This window comes from Falco cherrug, chromosome 4 (assembly GCF_023634085.1).
Source record: "Falco cherrug isolate bFalChe1 chromosome 4, bFalChe1.pri, whole genome shotgun sequence".
Classification (NCBI taxonomy): domain Eukaryota; kingdom Metazoa; phylum Chordata; class Aves; order Falconiformes; family Falconidae; genus Falco; species Falco cherrug.
Genome location: NC_073700.1, coordinates 91,028,352 through 91,053,527, shown reverse-complemented (window position 1 = coordinate 91,053,527; position 25,176 = coordinate 91,028,352). Strand labels below are relative to the sequence as shown.

Sequence of the window (25,176 nt, the reverse complement as noted above, 5' to 3'; positions counted from 1 at the left end):
ATAGCATTAGGCAGCATTTTTTAAAATCGGATTTCTACCTTTCTCCTGCCATTATGTTTTTTCTCTGGGAACTTGGATGCTTAACCTAAATTAATCACGCCCAGGAAACTGAGAATTATTTTTCTCCATTTGTTCATGTTCATGTCAGACATTTCACATTGCCACGGATGTTCACAACTAATGACTGGAGCATGCAGTAAGAAGGCAGTGCTGTTGTGCTTCTCTCTCAGTACCATTTGGGGTACGTATCCCCACCTTGCTGTCTGGAGGGGTCTGGTTTCACTTGCTTGAATCCAATCTCTCAGTAAGTAACCAGTTAACCTCATCAAAGTTTGCTCAGTGGGTTTTCTTCAAACAGGCGTCCAGTCACTGCGGTGCGATCATTATCTTAATGTGAATGAAGACTAACGACTGAATGCCTACCTGCCGAAACACAGTGTTATCCAAGACTCATTGTCTCATAAAGGGAATCTTTCCAGGAAGCCCCAGTACATAGCTGTGAATGTCTTCTCGGTGCTTTATTGCCTGAAGAATTGTGTACCAAACACTGGTCATCCTGCCATTCTTGAGCAAGGCAGAGCTGAAGATATGGCTCAGTAGGGGCTGACACCATGGTGTGAGCCAGAAAGCACTAAAAATTCAGACCATGCATTCATCTCACTTTAGGATGCACCTGAAAGACTTACGATGTGACTCATTGCTACATTTGCCCTCTTTAATTAGTAGAGAGTGGATGGTACCCCAGAAGATGAGGCAATGTTTCTATGATTTGTGTTACCTCAGAATCTGTAGGACTAGAATTGAGGGAGGTGAATATTGGCCCTAGTCTGCAGGCTGGTGATTTTTTGTTTCATCCTTATAATGGTGTTCTGGTATTTTTAGAATTGAAAGTAGGAGGTACAGAACATGGGAAAATGATGATTGCTTGCACTCAAAGGGATTAAAAACCCAGAAAAAATAGTTCCAGTTTTGGGTAATTGATAAAGCCTTGTTGCAGCCAGCTAGTTTTGATAGTGCTGCGACAATTGCTGCCCTGTGTGAGGCTTGAACGCAGGACCATCAGATTGTGACACTGAGTGTAATTAATGAGCGGTGACAGCAGTGATGGCTGTGCCGGGGGACACTGGAAGTTTTCAGTGGTGACAGCGGTGCCCAATGTAGACGAGACAGGCGGGGATAGCCTGTGATCCAGATCACGTTGAGATAGGCGGGAAGAGCCTGGGGATCCAGATCAGACACCGGTAAAGGTGAGCGGTTGGGATCAAAGAGAAGGAAGCCTGACTGCCGTGGAGCCAAGAGACTGAGGGTAATGGGTGGTAGCAGCGGAGTGCACGGCCAGACGTGGCAGCGGCCCATGTGGCGGGTCCAGAGTGGGTCTGGCTTGACAGCGGTGATGGCTGTGCCAGGGGAAGGCGCAGGAGCAGCGTGGTGCCACAGGCGGCTCCTGCCGCTGCTGCTGCTGGTGCTCAGCCTGGCGATATTCTTGCTGGCATTTATGTGCTCGTTGAAGGTGTATCCACTCACAGAAAAAATGGGCAACCATGAGGATGTTGAGAAGCTTGTTAAAAGTAATGTATTAGTGCTGTATTCTGAATCTGCTGCTGCAAGCTCACTCAGGTTACTGTCCGATGTGGCCCAGGAGGTGAAAGGACGAGGTACTATAAGCTTATCAGAACCCCCCTCTGAAGAAAACAAAAGCCCAGATGTCAAGAAAGCAGATGAGAAGAAAGGTGATCAGCCCACAGAAGCTGAAAAGCCCAAGATAGAAGTGAAGAAAGAATATGTGTATGAGTTCAGGGACAAATTGTATGGACTGTATGGGAAGTTTATTTGTGAAAAGGTTGTGGTGATTGTTAAATACATAAGGCATGAAATGTTAAGAAGAAAAAGAAAATAGTTCAATGAAAAGTTGTCTGGACTGTATGAAAAGTTTATTTGTGAAAAGGTTGTGATGATAAAGCCTTGTTGCAGCTGGCTAGTTTTGATAGTGCTGTGACAGGTAATGGTTATTTTTCTATAAACCAGTCATCGTGTTTGTTTTTAAAAAGAACAGTCTTTTTACTGTTGTCGAGTTATTGTAAGTATGGATTTGGGCCGTTACATTGCCCAGAAGCAGTGTGATGTGGAAGCCAGTGGAATGCTGTGGAACCCGTTGGAGGTGCGCTCTGTGCTAAGTCAAAGGTGATTTGGAACTTCAAACACCATGAAGGGGGAGAGCCAGTAAAGGAGAAGAGGACTTTATTACAGGAAGGCTTGCAACACCCTGTAAATACAGAGACTGCAAACTCAAACTTTGGAATTGCCATTAGAGAACCTTTCTGAGATGAGATGGTGCTAAAAATACATGCTTTATGGAAGCTGGTGCCCTGAAGACACGTACTCTAGAGATGTAACAGCTGGCTCAAGCTGTAAACAATTGCAGACTTTCTGCTTCAACCATATCTTTTCAGGCAAGCAGAAAGAAAAAAACCCTAGAATAATTCACTGTGATATTTTCAAATTCAATGACAACTAACTGTAGCTTGTTTGGGGACTTTGATAAATGCAGAAAAACTTTATAACACTGCTGGCTGAAGTGCATTTCATAGTGGTCGAGTGTTACAAAAGCATGCCCTGCTGTGTGGCTGCTTTGGTATAAATGGGAAAACTGGGCAGGAATCTTCAGAAGGCTGAACTTTTGCGTACAGCAAAGGAGAGTACAAATAGGTTTGCTAGTGTGGTGGGACAAAACACAGACAGCGTGAATTCTGAATGTGCACCTCAGAGCTTGAAGGAGGCCTCGAAATGGAGAACAGCAGTTTCAGTGCAAATGATCACAGTGAAATAAAATAACAGTGGCAGCGTGATGCAAAAAGATGAATGGGACATTAATGAATAAGTTCTCAAAGCTGCATTTGTTAGTCATGAAAAGATTAAGAAGAACAGAGATAGAAACTTCCTTACAACAGGTGGACATTAAGTTAAAGCTGAAGTCAGTAATGCTAATTAAAACAGTAGAGTGAGCAACTCCATATAATAATTTTTCATTTAACTCATCAAATGGAACCACAGTTTTCTGATTAATTTCTTGTTTTTTTAATCTCTCATAAATAAAGTATTCACTATCATTTATTTTGAACAACCTTGCATGATTTTTTCTATAAAGCAGTGATTTGTAACTCCAAATAACAGTATTAAAATGAGAGATAATTTTAAGGGGGTACCAGTATTATTGTTACACTTTCAGATAGGGAAGGAAGAACATTTCCTGAAACTGAATTCTGATGTGTTAGTGGTTTTCATAGATTAGGTTGTATAAACATTGAAGGAAAAGAAAATGTGCTGTGCATTGTTGATGGAAGATGCTAGATGGTGTTTTGTGTTACCTTGTAGACAAAAATCTGCAGAAAAGTTACATAATATAGCCATTGTTCAAAATAATTTACTGATACCTCAGGTTCCATATTTAGTTTTGTCACCAGATGACAACTACATCAAAGGTGATTATCTGTTTTGAATATCTCTAGGTATCTGTTTTGCTAATGGTTTTATGCCATCAACAGCTGTTCACTCAGAAGGGAAGCCATGCCCTTATTCGCTCCAGTGAAGCGAGGAGACATTAAATGATAGTGGCCTTGGTGTGAACCGATCTCAGGGGAATTAGGAGAAGTTTACGTTTGAGGTAACCATCAGAGAGATTGACGCCATTCTATTTATCACTTACATGTGGTAGTACATAGGCATATGGATTAAAGGAGCAATTGAATGTGTTAATAAAACAAAACTCCATTGAGGATGGCTAAATACGTAGAAAACAGCTCCAGCTCTGAAATGCCCTAATCTGAAGAAGGCTGGAGGCTGGATGGGTTTAAAGGAAATATCATATGTACTGGCCCTGTTCTTAAGCTCTTCCTAAGCATCCGCACTCAGCCAGAGGCAGATACAAGATGATGGGCTATAGGGACTTCAGCACTGAGCCAGTACTGGTTTTTGTAAGCCATCGTGGAAATGGCCCTGTAACAAAATGTAGCATGTTATAGAATGATTATAGGACTCATTGTAAGACAAATTGATCTTGGCTGTGTGTTAGTGAGTACAAGTACATGAAGAATATGTGACGGTCTCTTTCTTTGTAAGCTTCTATTCTGCCTCCCTCTGTAGCTGATGTTACTGGGATATTTTTTATTGTATTTGGAAAGCACAACTCATTCTGCTTATTTATGTTATGTAGCATAAACAGATAAATTGTGTAGTAAGTATTGATTGTCCACACAGCTACTCTGTCTCATAAATGCTTCTACAAAATTCTAAGACTTGTTCCCCACGTTTAATTCCCTTTGTAGTATAATACACATTGTCTTTGCATTATGGTTACATTTCTAATGTGCCAGGTAGGAGTTACATATAGAAGATATATTTCTCCTTTCTTAGAGGTTATACCACCATTTTTTTAATTATTTTTTGGAAGAAATCATAAAGAAAAACTATGGCATTTTAATAGAAAAGCACCTTTTCATTATTTTTTTTTTGTTTGTTTTTTTGACAGAAATTACTGAAGTGGAAATAAATATTCTTAGACATAGCTTTTTCTCATTCTAGGATATGAAGTACAGTCATATTTCTTATTCTGTGACATGTAACTTTTAGTGCAGGATAATCCCACAGATCTCATGGTAATAACTTACAAACTTTTTTGTGTTGTACAATAATAATTTCTCCTAGCTAATGGTGAAAGCTATAAACTAAGATTTGGATCTTCAGTTTAATTTCTGTCTTTTTCTGTACTTGTTATGTAACATTAACCAGGAGGCATTATCTTGTCTTAATTTCCTAATCCGTATTAAAAGATTAATGAGAAGTGGGGATTTTTGGAAAGCTATCTTAAATCGGTAATGAATTTCCTTAACTATATAAATATCTCCTGCCAAGCACATTTCTTACTCACCTTTATTTTTACTTAGATCCTGAATCTGACTGAAGTTAGTAAGGATTCCAGATACAAAACTAATACACTCAGAGTCCAGAACAGAAAAGAGCTTATTGACATATTGTCAGCCAGGTAAGTTAATTACAAGGGAAGAAATGACATTTAATCTGTTAATGCAAATAGTCATGTACAAGAAACTCTCATCATGTAAAAATTTTACTTCATTCTTTTGAAATACTTTATTTTTTAAAAGAAATATTGAGAACTCTTATTGGTGTTAAGTACACTGCCTTGTGCACACAGACTTTAGTGTGGGTCAGCAAGAAGCCAAACCACAGATTTAAGTTTTCAGAAACCATTTTAATTTATTTTTAACCATTAACTTGAATTTTAGTGAAACAACCAGTGCTTTCTGCTTTCCTGGATGAGTGTAACTCTTGGAAATAAAATGCTTGGAGCACCATTTGCTTTTACTGTGACTGTTTACTGTGATTTTAAAGTTTTCACTCAGAGTTGCTGTATCCAAGGGCGTTTCGCTTGATGCAACTCCCTCACTGCTGGTTCTGTATTGTGGTGCTCTGTGCCCCAAATTCCCCCTGGATCAATCCTTTGGAAATCAAAAGAATATGTGCTTAGTATTCTACTTGGGAATCATCCTATTAAATACTTTAATTAAAAATTATTTAAGAGGAGGCTCAGGAACCCTTTATTTGAGAGATTAAACTAGCTTAGTTATCTTCCTCATTCTGTTTGAGAAGGCCTTATTTCTGTGGAATGCTCTTCTGTTTAATGGAGGCGATGATAAATTTTTATAACATAAGGAAAAACCTGATCAGTGTAAAGCTATCCAAAGGTGGCAACACTTCATACTTCAAGGGGTAAGCAGAAGAGACAGTGTCTCTACTGTTGTCAGTGATTGAAGAAACAGCACACTATTGTTTCGACACTTGAACTGTATGAGTCTTTGTCAACAAATGTGTAACAATTGTCATTCAAGCAATTTTTGGTATTTTTTTAGAAGCATTAAGTCAGATGCCTCCCATTTTCATTCCATCTGAGAAGAGCTTCAGTAGCACACCCCTCCCCATCTTCTCAGCCCCACACATTTATTGGATATTGAGAACCAGAATCACCCTGCATTAAAGACTGTACAGAAAGTGATTTTGCCTCTTTCTGTGCACTTGCACTTTTGCCTGTGTCTTACCTGTCCATTTTCAGATGTTCTGCCCCCAGTGAAATACTGAAGTACTAGGTAACTTTGAATTTTCAAATAATTATGGTACAACTGTTCGTGACTAGCTCTTGGAACTTGTTTTTCACTTGCCTTCTTATAACAAATGTATTGTGATAGCACAGATGAACCCATTCATCCTATAAGTTTTAAGCCTTTGAAAGGGAATAGTTACCTTTTGACCTATTCTTGAGCTCTTACATTCTTGACACTTAGCCTTAGTTTCAAAGTGGTTCATGTTGACTGATTGCTTGGAGTTAATTTCATTTAATGTGGCATTTATCTGATGTACTTTGGTACCTTATGAGAATGCTGTTTGGCATCCACAGATAAATTACTTACTAGCTTGTTGCTTGTGGTTAATTTTGAATGCAGGTATTTTGGTTCTTTTTATGAGCAATATCTGAATAAGAAGATAAAAGTTCAAGCAACAGTTGTTTGAATGAATTGCCAGATTTCTATTATTTTTTTTTTAGATCTGTTGCTATTAGTTCATCAGATTACCTCATTGCTCTTTCAATTACTGCTTTAGGTCTTTTTTGTCAGAGTTTATGTTCTGTTTTATTAGCATTGTTTAGGCTGAATTTCTGTGTAATTTATGTGCATGTATGCACATTATGTGACTATGCATACTTCTGGAGCAGACATTTCCAATAGTATTTTGTTATGTCATATTATTTTGAATTCATCTGGCATTCTGCTTTAAAACGCTGACTATAACAAACACCTTTGGCATTCTAATGGAGGTTGAATATGTTTCCGTATGCATTCCATGGTAACTTTGCTTTTGTTCACTAATGCACAGTTGTTTGTAAAATTATATGTGTTTCATTTTTTAAGTTACTTAGAGAATTAAATTAATAGCTTCTCAGTGCTGAAAAATGTCAACCCTTGAGAAATGAAGGGAAATGACAAAATAGTAATGGCAGAATTTCACTGAAAAATACCTTAATTAAATCACTGATTGCCTGGTAGCATTGCAGCTTCCAGCACATGAAACCTAAGGTGCCTTACTTGGAAAGAAACACCTGCAGACCCTTCCATTCACTTGCTATATGTGCACTGCTATCCACCTCAAAATGAATTTGTAGAGAAATGAGCTGGAGCAGCTTAGAAGAGTTGTGATTTTCTTGACATATATTCTACTACAGTCCCTTATGTTGATATGAGCCCCTCCTTTGTGTGGTGGAAGTCAAAAAGACACATGAAAGTCCTTTAAGGATTAAGTCAGCCATTCATCCATGTCTCAGTTTGATGCTGTGCCAGGCAGGTTGCATACAACTTGAGGCAAAGCAGTTTTTTTGCAGTGATGTTGCAGTGGAAAAAGTCAGCAAACTTGTTTGCTGTGCCAGGCTGAGCAATAAAAAGCAGGTAAAAAATTGCACCTGTGTATAGGAATCTAGTGATTCGTAAATGTTCCTTCTCTTTTGTATGGAAGTATGGATTATGATTTGAAACATAAATTATGGTCTTGTAGTGAAATCCTTTGAGAGTGTTGCTGCTCATAAGGCCAGTGAAAAGATTCACGGATATGGTCTGTGTCTCAGCATCTCAACAGTAATTGGGGTGACTAGAAGCACACGAGAGGAAACATATAGTTTTGTTTCCTTCCCTTTTCCCCAACCTCTTCACTGCCGTTTTCAGTTTATACATCCTTCCTTTTCCACCAAGTCATTGGTATTTTAAGCACTTGGTACTCTTTTCTTTTCCTTTTTTTTTTTTTTTTCTTAAAGATTTTATTTTAAGATACTTGGTACCCTGCAGTTGCTTGCATGTATCACTGCTCTTGCACAGTAGATACATGCACACTTTTTTCCCAAGCTGTTGAAGCTGTTATAATCTTATTAAGCTGAGGTGCCACCAGAGCCTAGAGTAGGCTTCCATTGACCTATCTAACCTGTCCCCTTCCTCTTATCTCTTTTGAACTATTTCCAGAGGTGTGACTTACCTTTTCCTATTTTTCTTAATTTTCAAAATGAGCTAACTGCAATTCAGTCTAACTTCTGAGCACTTAGTAAGTGCATGAAGAAGGATTCTTAACCTCCTTCTCTTAATGAAAAGGATTTGCTAGGTTTTATTGAGGAATAGAAGATGTTCAGACCTACTCAAAGGGTCAGGAACTCCCTGAAGTCTTGAGCATTTAATTTGCTGCATGTGTGTAGCTGAAATTTTTAAAAATGTCTGATCTCTGAATATCAAAGAGACAGCTGATGCCTTTCATTTGCTAGGGTAAATGTTAGGAAATTGAGACATGCTCACCACAGTTTTATTCTAGATGTGTGCACAAAAGGAACATTGGTACAACTGGTCAATGTTAAGGAATGCTGTTTTTTTTAAAAAAAGGCTGTAACTTGGGAATTCTTGACTCAAATGACCTCTAATTTAGGTCAGTAATTCTACTCACCACCTGCAGTAACCATGCCAGATTTCAAGGCAGTTAGATAAGCATGGGGATTATATAGCACTTAGAAGAAATTGACCTTTAAACAGAAGACTTTTCAGAAAGGTGTGAAATGACCTATTCATCACAGTCGGATGTCCAGAGCTGAGTGAGAATGCAAGATGGAGATGTATATGGCTTGAGACATAAATATAGCTTGAAACAACAGCTCCGAGAGGTGTGAATTACTCCATTTCAGGAAGAATTTCCTCATCCTCTGTCTTCCCTGACAGAAATGAAGAATGAAGCACATCTATCCTTAGCTCCCAGCTTGCTGTCTCCTTACAACATCTCAACTCCCTCTGTAAGGGCACACATGAAAGTGGGGGCAGGGGGGAGATCCAGTATGGGAGGATAAATTCTTACATCCACAGAGATTGTCAGATCTCGATAAAAGCAACTGGGAAGTAGACCACTCCGGAGCGGTATGCTGCTTCCAGGAGACCCAGCTCTCACACTGGGGCAAGAGGAGGGAATTACAAAAACCCATCCCATATGTCTTGAGAGGGGGAGTATTCTTCAGTTCTGTCTTTTGTGGGGGAATAAGTACAGTGCTGCAAGGACCACTAAGTCATAGGATATTCACAGGGAAGAAGATCATAGTCCTATGGAATATTTTGTACTTGCTTTGCTACTGGTGATGTTGTCCCTTTCCCATCTGTGGTCCTCTCCCTGCTATGGTCTTTTTTTCCTGTCCCCATCATCTTCCTCCATCTCCTATGGCTCCCCCAGCTTCTTACTTCCTCTCTCTTCCCCCACTGCTGACATTTGCACATCTACTATATTTGCTTTACAAAAAAGGAAGTTTTGGTGCCTTCTGTATCTTCCCCTTTTCTTGAGGTTACATTTCCCCCCAAAGACAACAAGGCCAAACTCTGACAAAAGCAAATTGCCTCGGAATGCCTGCCTGCCTTGGGTGTGTGCCAAGAGCCAAATTTAAAATGACCCTACCTGGGTGGAGGTCAGGTTCAATGGCTACTACCGAGGCCCCTGAGACTCCCAGCTCATGTGAGAACTGACAGACTACAGAGCACTCTGTTTTTTACGTTTCCAGTGGAAACCTCTCGTTTGTGAGTGAGATGTACATCTATGCAAGAGAACCAAGTTTTAATTGCTGCGTGTCCCCCCACCCTGCCTCCCTTCCACTTTTCTTTTTGCTTCTTCTGGAACAGAATTGTACCAGGCACAATGTGGATTATTTTGTATGTGTATATATACATACATATGTATATATATGCATACAGGCATCAAGACATACAATATATAGCATGCGTGTGAAATTTGAGATGCATCTGTGCAAAAGCTGGTGTGATGCTACTTTAAGAGAATCTTTGAGGAAGGGTGCTTAATCTGTTGACCTCCTTCCTGAAATTACCCCACAAGTTGAATGTTAATTCTACCCTGCACCTCAGTAATACAGGCACATTTTAAGACAGCGCAGCTCAGCGCCTACGCCAAGGTGCTTTGGGAAATTAACCTGTAAACGCAACATAGCGTGTGGGTTCGTATGAGTGCAGGGGGAAAGGGAATAGCAGACGTGCCCTCGGCCTTTAAAGTGAAGCAGCTCAGCCAATGAAGAACACATAAATTCGTCATGATTAGTGCTCCTGCAATTATAACTGAATTATTGTAGACTTAAAATCAGAAGTGCTGGGGCTGGAAACGATTCAGAGTAGAACTACTATTCCTAGCACTAAAATTTTAAAGCCCTTATTCTTGACAATGTGCTACAGCTGCATGTTGCATATGTAAGTGTGAGTGGAAAAGGAATGAGCAGGAAGGAAGCACAGAGGAACCTGATCCTCAGTTAATGAGATCGTTTCTGAATTGTTTCCACCTCATAACAGAAGAGGAGGGCACCTAAAGGGGAAAGTGTATTGTAAAAATGTTTAATTTGCCTGATGAAGAGCACTGTTAAATTCACACTTGTTGAGACACACCCGGTCTCTGTAAATCTCCTGCCCCATCCCCACCATTTCTTTTTCTAAACCAAGAGCCTTGCAGACTGAAGTCCCCGTTGATAACATTACGGGAATGAGCACCTGGTTGTTTACTGCTTCCACAACACAGGTGTCTGAAGGTTGAAAGATAATTGACTTCACTGTGGCACAGCTGGGAGTTTTACTTTCCCTGGTCACCCACCTCACCATCAGGGCACAGACGGTTGAGCTGTGTGGGCATCAGCTGCTGAACTGCCCAAGTTCCTTTAAAAGCTTTGTTTTAAGTTGTTGGTAGTTTTATGTTGACTTCTGTGTATGTAGCTGAGGTCCATCCAAAATATCTCAGACATCTGATTTTTGGACTGGGTAAGCTAATGTGTATTTTCTTTGTTCTTTCCTCACCATTTAATAGCCTCTAAGCGTTTTCATCCGTTTGTGAAGTTTCAAGGTCCTTCCTGAAGAGGAATTTGCTATCTTTTTTGTGATGACATACATTACTGGCTACAAGGCTGCTGAAATCAAGGGAGATCTTTTCACTGATTTTTTTTGAATGAGCTTTTTGACCTGACCCTTGTTAGCTCTTTACTTCCCTTTAGTAATTAAAAGAACAGCAAAAAAATCAACATAGCTTTCCATTATTCTCAATGTGCTTTTACTGATGTGTGTTTACCTAGCTGATTTTCAGTTAATTTGTGCTTCCTTTGTCCTAACTATAGAAGTTAAAGTCCTTCTGCTTATATGAGAAAAAGAAAGGCTTGAGGAAAGGAGCACATTTCTAATGTGTGTAGTCTAATCTACCTGAATCCAAAAAGAACTAGTTCTGGAACATGCTGGATTTGACTACTCAGGAGCCATAAGAAACACATTTTACAATCTGGATAGGTTTTCTGCTCTCTGTTATGCTATTTCTTAAAATTAATTTATGGTTTTAAAACAGCATGCAAAATTTCTTAAAGGAACATGAATGTTCATTCTTCTCTAGCACAAGTTCTGCACACAAAGGTGAACTATTTATTAATACATCTTTTAAACTGGTAAAAATATTTAAAGTGTACAGAAATATAAAACAAGTTCTGCTGTGGATTTGTGGTACCTACAAATATCTGGACTGTACTTTATGTAGCTATCACTTACAATCTACTAAATGTGACATCTTTTAAAGTAGTTGACGTATCCATCAGCCTAACATGTCAGTACAATCACGTTGACCCTGAAGATTTCAAGAGTCTGTTGTGGTTTGCTGAGTGATTAATCAATAACCAAGAGGAGACTAATTAGACACTAACACAGAGATGCTTACAGACTATTGAGTAAATACTATAGTATTCATTTTGAAAACTCTAATTGCATATTTACTGTACACTAAGGGATAATGATCCATTATTTGAATTTTCCAAATAAGTATGTTTTATTACTTTGTATAGTATCTTCCATAGATGCTACTGTAAGAAACTGCACAAACTATTTTAATGAGTTAACTACCATTAAAGAGATGATTAGTACTGGAGAGAGAAAATATTGTAGATATTTGGAAGTAAATATAGTGTTGATAGAGAAAACCAGTGCAAAAACCATAACGCAAGCTCATGTTATGCTAGAAAACACAAAAATGTTATTGTGGACTTTAGCAATAACACAGGAGGTTTTTGTGATTGCATGTGAAAAGCTACTACTAGATGTTACTGTTCCATCTGCATTTGTTAGCTGTTCAAATTACTTCTGCAAATTTAATTGCCATAAGCCTCCTACAGAAAAAAAAGCAGTATTTTGCTTCAGTAGTTCTAAATTTGTGTGGAATTGGATGGTTTTATCCATTAGAGAAACATGGATGCCCTTCCACAGAAGTTGTAGCAATGATTGAAGGTTTCCCAGGAGACATGGAAAATGGGATATATGCAAAGAATGCACACAAAGTAGGTTCATTCATGCTTTAGAAGTCTTTATTTCATTGAATAACAGAATATTTCATAATGAAAGGAACACAGTTTGCATCAATAATGAACAGGATGAGAAACTTTGTACATTTTAATAGAACTTGAGTATGTTTCTAACTCATTAAAACCATTTCATCCAACTTGTGCAAGTCAAGCAGATACTCTATTTTTGCAATCAATGATCCATTCTCTCTTTTTTTCTTTCTAATTAGAATTTGCTAGAAAGCAGAAGGGGGTTTAGGTCTTGAGTTTTAAGAAGGAAAACTACACTTGTGGTTTGTGTAAGGATATAAGGTGTAAGTCCTTTCTATTTGATGTTTGGACTGTTGGAGGTTATTTCTTACATTGTGCTGTAATGTTTTTTTATTAATTTACTGAGTGCGTAGTTTAAATGAAAGACACTGTATTTAATGTTGACTGCTAGATTTACGAATTGAAGAAAAATACATTTAGTTGGAGTTCTTCCCATGAAATAACGTTTCAATTACCGCAGCTCGTGCTACACTTTCTCTTCTTATAATATTGTTAAGCATTAAATATCTTCAATGTTAAATGTTTCAGAATCTGATGCCTCATTTCAACATTGCAACCTCAGTAATTTCATTGGTGCTGTGTAATTCAGTGCAGAGGTGGCTCAGAGTACTGCTTAAAATGCAAATAAGGCATTGTGGAACTACTACCTCTCTTATTGAAGTAAGCCTTAGTACAGGCTTTGCAGTAAAGATCCTGGGAATGGGGTTGTTCTCCATTGGGGTGCATATACTTTTTTCAGAGGTACTTTTTGGAAAGAGCCTGCATCCAAGCTTCATGCCAAAGTCTAGTACAGTAAAAGTAAATTCTTTTGAACTTCTAAAATACTGGTAATAACTGTAAAAAGCTAAGCTAAGGTTTTAAATGATTCTACAAATAAATCAGACAATTTAAATGACATTTTGTATGATTATATCTATAGCAGTTTGAATGGTTTAGATGGAAAAGGGACTCATCTGGAACCATATGAAGCTGTAGTGTGAATCACATGGTTGAGCTCTCCTACAGCCACTGAGTATCATTGAGGTTCCATGGACAGATAAAGATTCATTTGCAAGTGTCATGCTTCAGAACTCAGATGCTGTACAGCCTTTGGTGTTTTTTTGTACTAGCTTCAGTTTGGAAGATGAATTGTTGTTTAGCCTTGCATGTGTGTCCATCAGTGATTTTATGTATGTATAGAAAAATTACTTTTTTCCCCACTGAAGGACAGCAGATGACATTGCAATTTTTTTCAGTTAAGAAAAGGAAATTATATACTAAGTAGGATATTTATTAAAGACAATATCAAATCATAGAAAAAAGTTTAAAAATAACTGTTAAGGGGAAAAGGATTGACTAGGCCTTGTAAATTCCTGATGATAGAGCTTTCCATTTTCAGGAGAGAATTTCAGTCTTTTGTTCTCTTGGAAGATTTTGTTGAAGGCCTTGACTTGATATTTTTAGAGCGCTGAGCATGATATCAATTCATACCTACAAACCTAAACATCAACCCTTTACTATAAGGAAAGCTTATGGTATTTGTTTGTGTAAGTGCTATTAAAAATTATGTGTAGATGAAAGGAATGATGCATACAGGTCAGCAAAAAAAGAAAAAAATAAATTCAGGGGTTGTGTAGCTGACACCAGAGAGGTAAACTTAGACAGTTTTTTATACATGCCTTATGGAAAAGGATTGACTAGGCCTTGTAAATTCCTGATGATAGAGCTTTCCATTTTCAGGAGAGAATTTCAGTCTTTTGTTCTCTTGGAAGATTTTGTTGAAGGCCTTGACTTGATATTTTTAGAGTGCTGAGCATGATATCAATTCATACCTACAAACCTAAACATCAACCCTTTACTATAAGGAAAGCTTATGGTATTTGTTTGTGTAAGTGCTATTAAAAATTATGTGTAGATGAAAGGAATGATGCATACAGGTCAGCAAAAAAAGAAAAAAATAAATTCAGGGGTTGTGTAGCTGACACCAGAGAGGTAAACTTAGACAGTTTTTTATACATGCCTTATCTTTTATCAGATTTTGAAACAGTATTTCTCCCTTAATGCTGTACAACAGATATTAGAATATATAAACCACAACTGAATGAATCAAATAGTTTCATGCTACTGCTCTCAAAATCTGAATAATAGATCTTTTATTGTCAGTGCTGGTGATCTGTTTTGTTTTTAAACAGTTTGCTTAACAATATGCTCTCAACAGCTTCTTTTTACCACAAATAAAGGAAGCTAGTCTACATCAGATTTAGGTCAAGGGTTTAAATTTCAAGAGAAAATACCACATGTCTCCTTTGAGAGTGATAGAATGTGGTATTTTACACCTTTGATTGAGTTTAAAGCTTTTGGGAATTCTCTCCAACCACCAATAAATAAATTAATAAGTAAAACTAAGGCAATTGTTAGGTCCATTCAGAAGAAGTATTTTTTAAAACAGAACATCACTGGTTTTCTACAAAATTGTGGTAATATTTTCTGTCTGTGATGTATGAAGGAAAAATCTAAACAGAAGATAAAACTTCAGAAATTCATATACCCCACAGAAATTTTGCAAAACGTGCTCTCACTTCACTGTATTTTGAGTCACTGGTAATAATGTTACTGAAGAAGAAGGTATGCCTCAAATATTATTCATATTTACCATGACATCAGGAAGTAGCGTATTGATTATACAGATGTAGATAATTGCCACTCCTGTTGAAAAGACTACTTTTTCAGATGGTTCTTTAAATCCAAAAGTTACTTGCTTTTTTAAACTCGGGGGGTGGGGATATTTATAAACTCTCTCTTAAAAAGAAGTACAAGGAACATAACAAGCAGGGCCTTTTCATTACTAATAGATCAGGGGAGTGATGCAACAAATATTAAGAATCACAATAATTTCTAAGTGATGGTCTTAAGCACCATGGTTATAATGCTGAGTCTGAGAGTCCTCTTGTAGGTGTTCTGTCTTTCGTTAGAAACGAGACGGTAGTGGAGGCTGAGGTGTCAGAAAAAGTAGTAGCTGAAAAGAACCTTCTAATTTATAAAAAGGGAGTCAGTGGGCCATGAATTATGAAGCATTTCTGGAGAGAAGTGTCTCAGTTGCTAGCAGAGAACAGCACAGTTGTATATGAAAAACTGTTTCCCATCAGTTATTGGTGTTATTTATGTGGATCATATTTACACTGTGCAGTAGTTTGAGCCCCAAGCCTTAGTAACAGAAAGCTATGAATAACTACGATATATGGATTATGAGAAGTGTTGCCCAACAGAGTGTACCAAAGGGAAATACAAATTATATGTTAGATTAATATAATGCTTTCCTAATGGCTGCAGTTGCTGAGAAAGGAAGGCTCTCTACCTCTCTATAGTTACCTTCCCCCCCGCCCCATTTTCCTGTAATGTACCTGGTTCTAGGTATGGTCAGCAATAGAGTACTAAATTAGATAGACCCTCAATGTGTCCAAGAGTGGCGTTATCTTTACGGCTGACTACATCTTTACCATGAAATAACTGTAATATTCAATGGAGTGTATAACTGAACAGCACAATAATCTTGTATCAGTTTTCTTTAGAAGTGATCCTTCGTTATGTTTCATTTCTTTGGAAGTGATGCTTCATTTTATAATACAGTTTGTACTGTTAAAGCCTTTTATTTTGTTTTTTCTGGTTTATTGTTCCTTTTATTCTACTAGTATTATTTGCTAACTTCACATGTCTTCAGCAGGAGTAAAGCTTCTATTTTTGAGGAAGGGTGGTGCTAAACTTGCATTTTCTTACCCATTTAGAGCACAAAATGCATTGGGTATCAGGATTTATTCACTCAAAGCTTGTTCCTTCCTGCACAGGGAGAAAGACATTAACTGTGAAGCTTGGATCCATTCCTATGCCATATAGCTAATATACCTGTAACTTGTCACCATCACTGGTTTTTGTATTTGTATATCACTGGTTTTTCTGAAGTTTAAAAGTAGCACAAAATACTTTGCAGCCAATCCCTGCATATCTACAAACAGAAGTTTGCAAAGTTTGATTTTGGACTGATCTAGGAACTTTTGTGCTTTTTCTTTATTAACTTTGTCAGAAAATGAAGGGTTGGGTTTTTTTCATTATAAAAAGCTAGAGCTGAAGCTGAATGTTACTGATGTTGTTCTGGATAGTGCTTAGGGAACTCCAAACTGGTGAGCTACAGAATACCAGTAATTGAGTGTCCCTTGTCAAGGTTTCTATTAATTTCATTTCCATCAGGTCTTGAAATCACATCTAATTCATTTTCAGTGTTATGCATATCATGGAGTAGATCTTTCCTTTCTAATAATCTGGTAGACCTCTGTGTGGTTTTCCTTCATGAAACTTAAGATACAATCTCCATATAATTTTACCTTTGATTCAGAATCCCAGACAGCTGCAGAAAATACCATCTCTCAGTGACCACTATTGCTTCAAGAGTGTTTTGTTCATGTACTGGGTAGGTGAGGAAACAAAAAGTATATAGCAAAGGAGGGGAAGTAGAGTGGTGCTACCAGTTATGGGGTTGAACGCTTAGAAAGAAATAAACTGAGCTTTTTGTATGTGATACAAAGAGATGGAGCTCTGTGTTCACTGGCGTAGGCACAGTGTATATACGCTGAACTGGATGTCCTTAGGATAGGTTATACAATCGTACAAAAAATATATGCGATCAATGTTGTTATCTGACCAGAAAATGTGGCTATTAATCCTGACGTATGTTTTGGATGTAATGGAGGAAAAAGTGTGGTGCTTGACATCAGCTTTTAGTGAGTGGTGCCGTGTGTGAGACGCGTACCCACATTAGATCTATCTTTTTGTTGTTAAATATGTATATAAAAGAAAACAAATGTGAAGGACATTGGTGTAAATAAAGACTGGAGGAAACCCATTGATTCTTATTTGAAACTGCTGATAAATTTAGCTTGGCTAATCATTGCTGGATTTCTTCATATGATCAGATAGAAATAGAAGTCAGTTCTTCCCCCTATGTCTTTGGGTTTTGCATGTCTAAAGAACACGTGTAGTACATTTTCATTATGTTAATCATCGCCCGGGAAGAAATCGGTGGGGAAGAGTATGAAAGCAGTGAGAGACAGAGAAGAGATGTGTTTTTATGAATCTGAAAGACTGGAGTTGAAACCACATGCTCCTTACTTGCTTTTAGGTTTTCAGAAAAAGCAACGATGGAATGGTTGCAGCTCTTTGAAGGTAGTGGAGTTCCATATGGCCCAATCAACAACATGCAGCAAGTATTCTCGGATCCTCAGGTAGGTTCTCACCAAGCCTTTTCTATATGTTATTACGTGTGTTTTACAAATGCTGGGTAACGATCACTTTTCATGCCACTCAGACCTGATTTCAGCTACTTAAAAATGGGATTTGAGAGTTATATGGTGGATTGAGTTTAAGCCAATGATACAGCATAATAAGAAATAAATACACGTCCTTAAACGAATTACATGCTTGGGAACACAGAGTCAACACAGTTTAAACCATAAGTATTCCATGTCCTGTATGGAGTCTGTCTTTCCAAAGTGACTGGTAGAACAAGGAAAGAAACTGTACTGTATTATGTAATTGCATTTTGTCAGATAAATGCACAGAAAATACCTTTCTTGCTGTCCACAAGCAATTGTTTTTCTGGATGGAGTATGGATAACAAGAATCTGTACTGTCTGAAAGAAAATGGGCAACTTTTTGACTGGAAATGGAAAAATGAAGCACAGAAGTAATGTGCAGAAAGATTTTAACCTTTTCTTGGTCTGGTGGTTTCCCTGGCTAAGAACACTTCAGCTTTTTATTTATTTTAAATTTTAAGTCTTTCACTGAATTGTATCTATACTTAGTTAAAACAGTATCTTTATTTTTGAGTATCTGTAGAGGTATACTGGCTGCATGTTCCCTAATCTCTGGCTGCCTTTTCACCCTCTGGCTTATGATGGGTTAAAGGGCCCAACACAAACTGCGATGTGCTGTCTTGAATAGTGTAACAGAGTATTTTACGGCTATTCTGTTGTGATGAATCTCCATTAAATTAATTTCTAATAATAAGAGTAACCACAAAAATGATTGACCATGCCAGGAAAAAAAGAAAGCAGTCAATTTTGTATGTGTCCATGTCTACTGTCAATAAGTGTTTGTCAGGATTGTGGATACAGTTGTAGTTTTTGGGAAGGAACAATGGTCAAAACAATCTATCATAAAGGAATATGTTTATTATATATTTATTATACTTTTAGAGGTATAAGATAATATTTTTAGGCTACTGCAAGGAAAGAAGCTTTTTTTCTTGAGTAAATGTGCTCTTTCTTCTTAAAATGATGTAGTACCACGCTGTGAAGTATGCACGGGCCAAATTTTTCACTCCAAAACTTCCACAGGGATTAAGATTGGGCTTTGAAGAACATGCAGAAGAACACACATATATTTTACTCAAAATGTGCTTGACTTGGCTGTATTTGGGGCAACATTGGAGAAATATTCTTTGCTTTTTTTGTTGTTGTTGTTGCTGAGATTTTTAAGAGGTCAGGTCCACCTTAAGAGACAGCTTTTTAAAACACAGTATGTTGTGGGATGGCCGTTACTTCCCAAACTGAAAAGGGGTTATCTTGGTTACCTTGCTGTTATTAGAATTCACTGGAATATGATTTATACATATATAAAAATAATTATAATTGATACCAATTATCTATATCTATCTATCTGTCAGGTTATTAACTGACATAGCCTATCCATAAAAGCTCCCCCAATGCTTTGCAGTCAGATACTACCACATGGCAGGTTTTTCAAAGTATTTTCCCATAAAGGGGCATACGGAGCTCCCTGCCCCCCTCCTCCATGAAACTGCTTGAAAACATTGTCTTTTCTACACCCTTTCTCTGAAATAAGTGGCAGTCAGCCCCTGTGTTCTTATTACTGTTGGAAATGAAATGTCAGTATTTGTGGCAATCCTGCATGTTATACATTTGTTTCATTTCTGGAGCTGCCTGCCGCCTTAAGCATTTTCTCACAGTTGTAGTTCTGTTCAAGGAGAGGGAGATAAAAAAAAACCTAAACAACCCAACTACATTTTTTTTCCCCCTCTTCTTTCTTGAAACATGGAAAAGCTTTGACATTTAAGGCATTGCTCTTATGGCAAGAGATTTACTTTACATCACTTATATAAAATTAGACCCCCCACTCCACCCTTACATATCTGAGAAACCCTCCAGCAGAGCAGCAATTTGGAGTGTAGCATGTGCAGCCTCTTAATTATATTTTTGTAACTTCTACACAATTTTTTATTTTGATGGTGAGGACTTCAGAGCTTCACAGGTGGCTTCATTGCCCTAAGTCACTTATCTATAGCTTGGATTTAGATGCTCATGGACAATTCAAGCAAAGCTTTTCACTTTCACATTTCTCCTGAACTGTTTTTTTTTTCCCATTGCACCTTGCCCAGTCTTCCTCCATTTGTTCGTCTTTCTGCTGCTGCATAGACAGCATGTGTCTGGGATAAACACACATGATTCTGTATAGCTTTGTTCTTTTGTAAGCCCGTCTGCAATTTTGGTTTCTGAAACCTCAAAAAGCATGACAGTGCCCCAAGGCAATGTCTAAGACAAGGGAAGAAGTCTAGCAACACCTGAGAATCCATAATCTAGGTGAGTTCTGCACTGTGAAATCCAGGGAAAAAGCCAGCACCTGCCAATAAGAACATATGTAATCGCAGCAAGGTTTTTCTCATGTGTAAAGCTGAACTCAGTCATGAAGTACGATGACTTTCTAATCATTCTTCACAGTGCTGCCATTATAATACGGTGGGTTTGTTCAGGCTCAGTTTAAATCAGAAAATACATTTCTAGGAAACGTGTCACTCAGCTTGCATTTAATAACTTCACTTACTAATACTATATAATAAGTACCAACCGTATGACGTAAAATGAGTTCATCATAACACAGTAATCTGCTTTTCCATTTGCTCTCAACCATTGCAAGGATTCCAGAAGAACATAAACGAGGTGATACTTCCATATAGACAATCCCTAATCTACCTCTAATAGAAATACGTAGGTTTTGCTAACCTATTCCATTTTGGGCATTACCAGCAGCAGTGGATCTAAACACAATTCCACTGAACTTCATTTTATTGCCATCGTCTTCCTATTTGCTTTGTGGATTTTGATATCCATAAGGCAACTGTCGTTTGTTGGAAGTGCAGTCTCACACCATGAGTGACCAAGATGCGCTGCATGGGCATCAGCAATCATCAAAGCATATGGCAGTTTGGCTGTCACCAACACTGCAAAGGGGGCACTGGGTGGGTACCCACCAAAGAGAGAGCTCCTTGGAGGGGGGTGGAATAATACAAGGGAGGAACGTAGGCAAGTCTGAGGAGACAGGAAAGGCAAGTGAAGAAGATGATGGATATGGTCTAATGGAACTTAATCAGCTACAGGTAGGTTGTGCTTTCAAATTTTTTTTTAATGAAAAAGACCTCAGAACTCTGAAGGCCAAGAGTAGTTTGTATAACTACTTCTATAAACTGAGATAAAACAACACATTTTTGATCCCAGGACATTTTGTTAATGTCATTAACAGCTTCAATCATACTCCAAGTGAGCTGCCAAAAAACAGGAAATTTCTTAGTAAGTTAGGAGTGCCAGGTGATACTGTTTTTTCCATGAATGGAGTGAAACTTCCACTTTTCCCACTGATTATAACCTTTTATTCATTTGTGAAGTTAAAATGACTACCACAGGCATTTGTACTGCTAAGTCAATCAGTCTGTGGATAGATATATGTCTGTACTGTTGCATGCATGGATAAAATGGCTGAGAGAGAGAGGAGCACATTCACTAGTTAAGGGAACAATTTTCCTAAAAACAAGAAGGAGGAAAGAATGTTTGTAAAAGTTCTTACAGACTCTTAATATACAGTATAGACTATTTTAACGAAGCTTTTTATAGTCCAACTTCTTCAAGCTATTTTTTTCAAAAGTGTTCTTTTAACTAGGCCAAAATTGTACAAACATTAAAGGAGCTCTTAAAACGATTTAAAAACTTACTAGTGACCTCAGTATGGTCCCATTTAACATACCCTGTGGAACATGTGTATGAAATACAATGTGGTTTGAGGTTTTCCAAACAAAACAAACTTTAAAGAGAATACCATTTTTAATAGAAACTATTCAAATTCTCCCAAAAGATAAAACAAAACAAAAACAGGTACGTGCTGTGCTGCAGCTAAGTATGAAAGAACAAAGATCTTTGCTGGTTAAGTGATGGAACTGAAGGGTTTTTGTTTTCTGTAAAACATTCCCCTCCCCTTTTTTGTGATGTAATTTCTTTCACCGTTCTTATACAGTTATTACTTTGATGAAATGACTGGCATATATAAGAAGCAACAAAACAATGCAGAGATATTATGGGCAGTTTAATAAATTATTAGCTGATGTTTTACCAGATTAAATCCATTTGTGTTGATGAATTTTACTATATGAGTGTTGTCAGCTGTAAAAAAAAAACAACCAAAAAAAAACCCAACCAAAAAAACAACATGAAAAAGCCATGCAGTGGTACTCCCCTTCCCACCCCCCCCACCCCCCCCAACAGTTACAGTCATACCACACAAGTTGAGTACATCAGGTGTAAGACATCACCCTGATGCATCACTTCTGAGAAATATGGGGAGGGAAATATCGGAGCTGAAATATCACAGCTGGCCCTGATTTCAGCTCCTGCCAAACACCTGCAGACTCTAAAAGGATACCAAAACAAAACTCCACCCTGTGGCAAGAGGCCATCCCTTAACAACCCTTCCCTGACTTTGCATCACTATAAAAATTAATTTAACATTTTTTACAGAAACCTTAGTTTTCCTGTCCCAGAAGGCCATTACAGTTCCTTTAGCCATTTGTCTGAATATGCCTTAGAAACCCCCCCCAAAACTCAGCAGTAAATTGAGTATTGAAATATCTGATAGCTGGAAATTATCTGGTGTTTTAAGTTTATTATTTGTGGAAACTTACAAAGGTGGTAGTTTTTTTATTAACCTCCAGATCATCTCTTATTTTGGAAGTCATTTCATGTGAACACATCCTGGCAAAACTTTCCTAGCATCTGGTAAAAGCTTCTACAATCAAAGTTGCAAACACACGGAACAGCAGAAGTTATAAGTGTGTTGGTTTGTTGTTTTGGTTTAGGTTATTTTTTTTTTCTTCCTTTTAAAAAATCATGTTATGCATGGTTATTGTTGGTTTGGGTTTTTGGTCGGTTTGGGTTTTTTGATTTTTTTTGTTTTGTTTGTGTGTGTGTGGTTTTTTTTGTTTCGTTGTTGTGTGTGGTTTTTTTTTTTTAATATGACTATATTTTAATTGTTATTCTTTGAAATAGACTGTTGTGGCCCACTGAGGACTGTCCCAAGTCAAATGAAATTATATTCATGTCTGTAATACTGCAGGCAGTTTTTTTACTTATAGAGGTTTCTGCAACTGAAAAGCAGCTGATGAAGGCCTGAGGTAATACAACATGTCTGGAAGTAATTCCTAACAGACAAGAGAAAGAGAGGAATTAAATTTTGCATGTGTCTATTAAGTCAGTACTGAAACTGTTTGGAAATTTTCCGATGGCATTTTTTTATGTTTAAAAATGCCAATTTGTTGAAAGTGAAACATCCACATGAAGGAGTCTAAAACTAATTTCTGTTTTGAAACAGAAATTCAGCTCTATTCCTGTCCATTTAGCAACATTGAGATGCACACTGCCTAGCTTTGTTTTGGTGTTTCAAGCAAACCTTTTACTTCAATATTGAAATTTTATGCAATGAAAAAAACCCTATAACCACCAACCATACCCAATCCTTTAATTTTGTCAAAAGTAGCTCTTTTGTACTAAATTACAAATGTTTTCAAGCTTTTGGTCTGTGGGAAATTTAGGGAAGTAGATTCTGTTCTAAAGTGGAAAGCATTAAGGGATGGAACATAGTTTGAAAAAGTGAAATGGAAAATCCAATTCTAAGACAGTTTGTAGTGTGTGATTCCCACATATACCCAATTATGCAGGATTTGTACATGTTATGAGATAGTTCTATGTCCAGATGTTATAGGAAAGGCACAAAATGAGACATCACTTGTATTTTGGTATGAGGAATATTGTAATAGGAAGTGTGTTTTACATTTTGGCTGTAGTGAAATGTGGTCCATGGCTATGCCGTGTTTTTGTGTGGCCTGCCTCTCTTACAATGACTAGTAGAGAGCTTAGCTTAGAGTCATGAAGGCTTGAAATATGATGGAATTCTAAATAAAAATGTATGGTTATATTGATGATTAACTTTTGTTTGTACGCACATTTAATATATATCTGTTGTCTAGATGAGAAAAATAAAGGAGGTAGCTCAGCAGCTTCTGTTATGATGTTCTGTTTTCACTTGCCTATAACTTTCTGGAGTTTGATTTGAAACTTCCAGTGCTGGTTGTTTGCTTAAGTAGGAAGCACATTTGGAAACATTGCTGATAAAATGATCTGCTTATCTTTGGTAACAGTTTTCCAGAAACCTATTGTCTACCATGTTAATGTTTTCTTACACTGGGTTTTGCCTGGGAGCTCTGCTGCTCCTTTTTATTTAATTCTTTTTGAGAGAGACTTGGGCAGAAAGTTGACTGCAGTGCCATAGATGTGCTCTTTTCCTGTCCCATGTTTTTAAGGGTGGGGAGAGAAGCTGGCTACGAATAAAGAGAAACAGAGCCCCAGAAAGTGTATGCAAAAGATAAGCTTTCACCTGCTGCCACATATTCTTGTCCTTTGTGTTTTGTGAGGCCAAAGGTGTTAATTTTGCTTGAGACCTAGAATAGAAATTGTGTAACTACACTAGAAAAAATGATTAAGCTTTTTCAACACCTGAATTTTGATTTCTAAAAATGTCATGATAAATAAGAAAAACACAAACGTGAGAAAATTCATCAGCAACTTTCTTTACTTGTAGAAGAACCTCTAACTCATAAACACTGTGATATTTTAAAATCAAGTAACGTCTTTCTGCTGTGCCATCTTCCTGAAGTGTGCAGGATAGACTTGACAGTCAGTAGGAGAGCATTTAGTCTGCCTTATGAACCAGGTTGTTGTCTGTCAGAATCTTAATTTGTTTGATTCAGGAAATGAAAAGTAGCGGAAGAGGCAAGCAGTTGCAGAAATAGGGCTTCATTTTGATAGAAGTTGAATGCTGGACAGGAATCTCTTCCTGCATCTGCCACACCGTTCACACGTGGGTTTGGGTAAGTCACTTTAATCAAGATGTCAAAAGGTAGTCGTTAAACATGTGTGCCTCATGTTTTGAGTGCCTGCCTTGTGACACCATATGTTAAATACACAGCAGCACCGAGTTCTCATGGATGTAAACAAAACTGTTTAAAATATTATTAGGTGATTAAAAAATGTAGTATTGTTGAAAATGCTGAAAAAACCCTAACATAGTTGTTTTATCCTTAGTATCCTTTGTACTTGGGTTTCCTAGCCATGAAATTGGGACTCCTTTAAAAAGCAGTGTTGTAAAGATGCAGTAGTTATGCTTCTGGAAGGTATAGCTTCTAATGTGTAGCACCAGCGAAAAAAACCCTTTGGGAAATTATTTTTTTTTTATATATAATTGTGTGATTTGAGTGCTATATATATAAAAATGACACCTGGAGCTACACCTTACTTATCAGAAATAATACCTCTTTTGAATATCTT

General features: G+C 37.5%; 1 protein-coding gene across 6 annotated transcripts in view; it reads left to right on the top strand.

Moving 5' to 3' along the window:
* The window catches only part of SUGCT (succinyl-CoA:glutarate-CoA transferase), a 337,849-nt gene that overhangs the window by 126,459 nt on the left and 186,214 nt on the right, over positions 1–25,176 (top strand). For all 6 annotated transcript variants that reach the window (XR_008732070.1, XR_008732068.1, XR_008732071.1 and 3 more), the window contains exons 11-12: positions 4,941–5,038; positions 17,634–17,736. Coding sequence is in view for 3 of the 6 variants with exons in the window: in XM_055709366.1 (XP_055565341.1) it covers positions 4,941–5,038; positions 17,634–17,736 (201 nt within the window). In the remaining 3 variants the exon portion in view is untranslated. The remainder of the gene's footprint in view (positions 1–4,940; positions 5,039–17,633; positions 17,737–25,176) is intronic.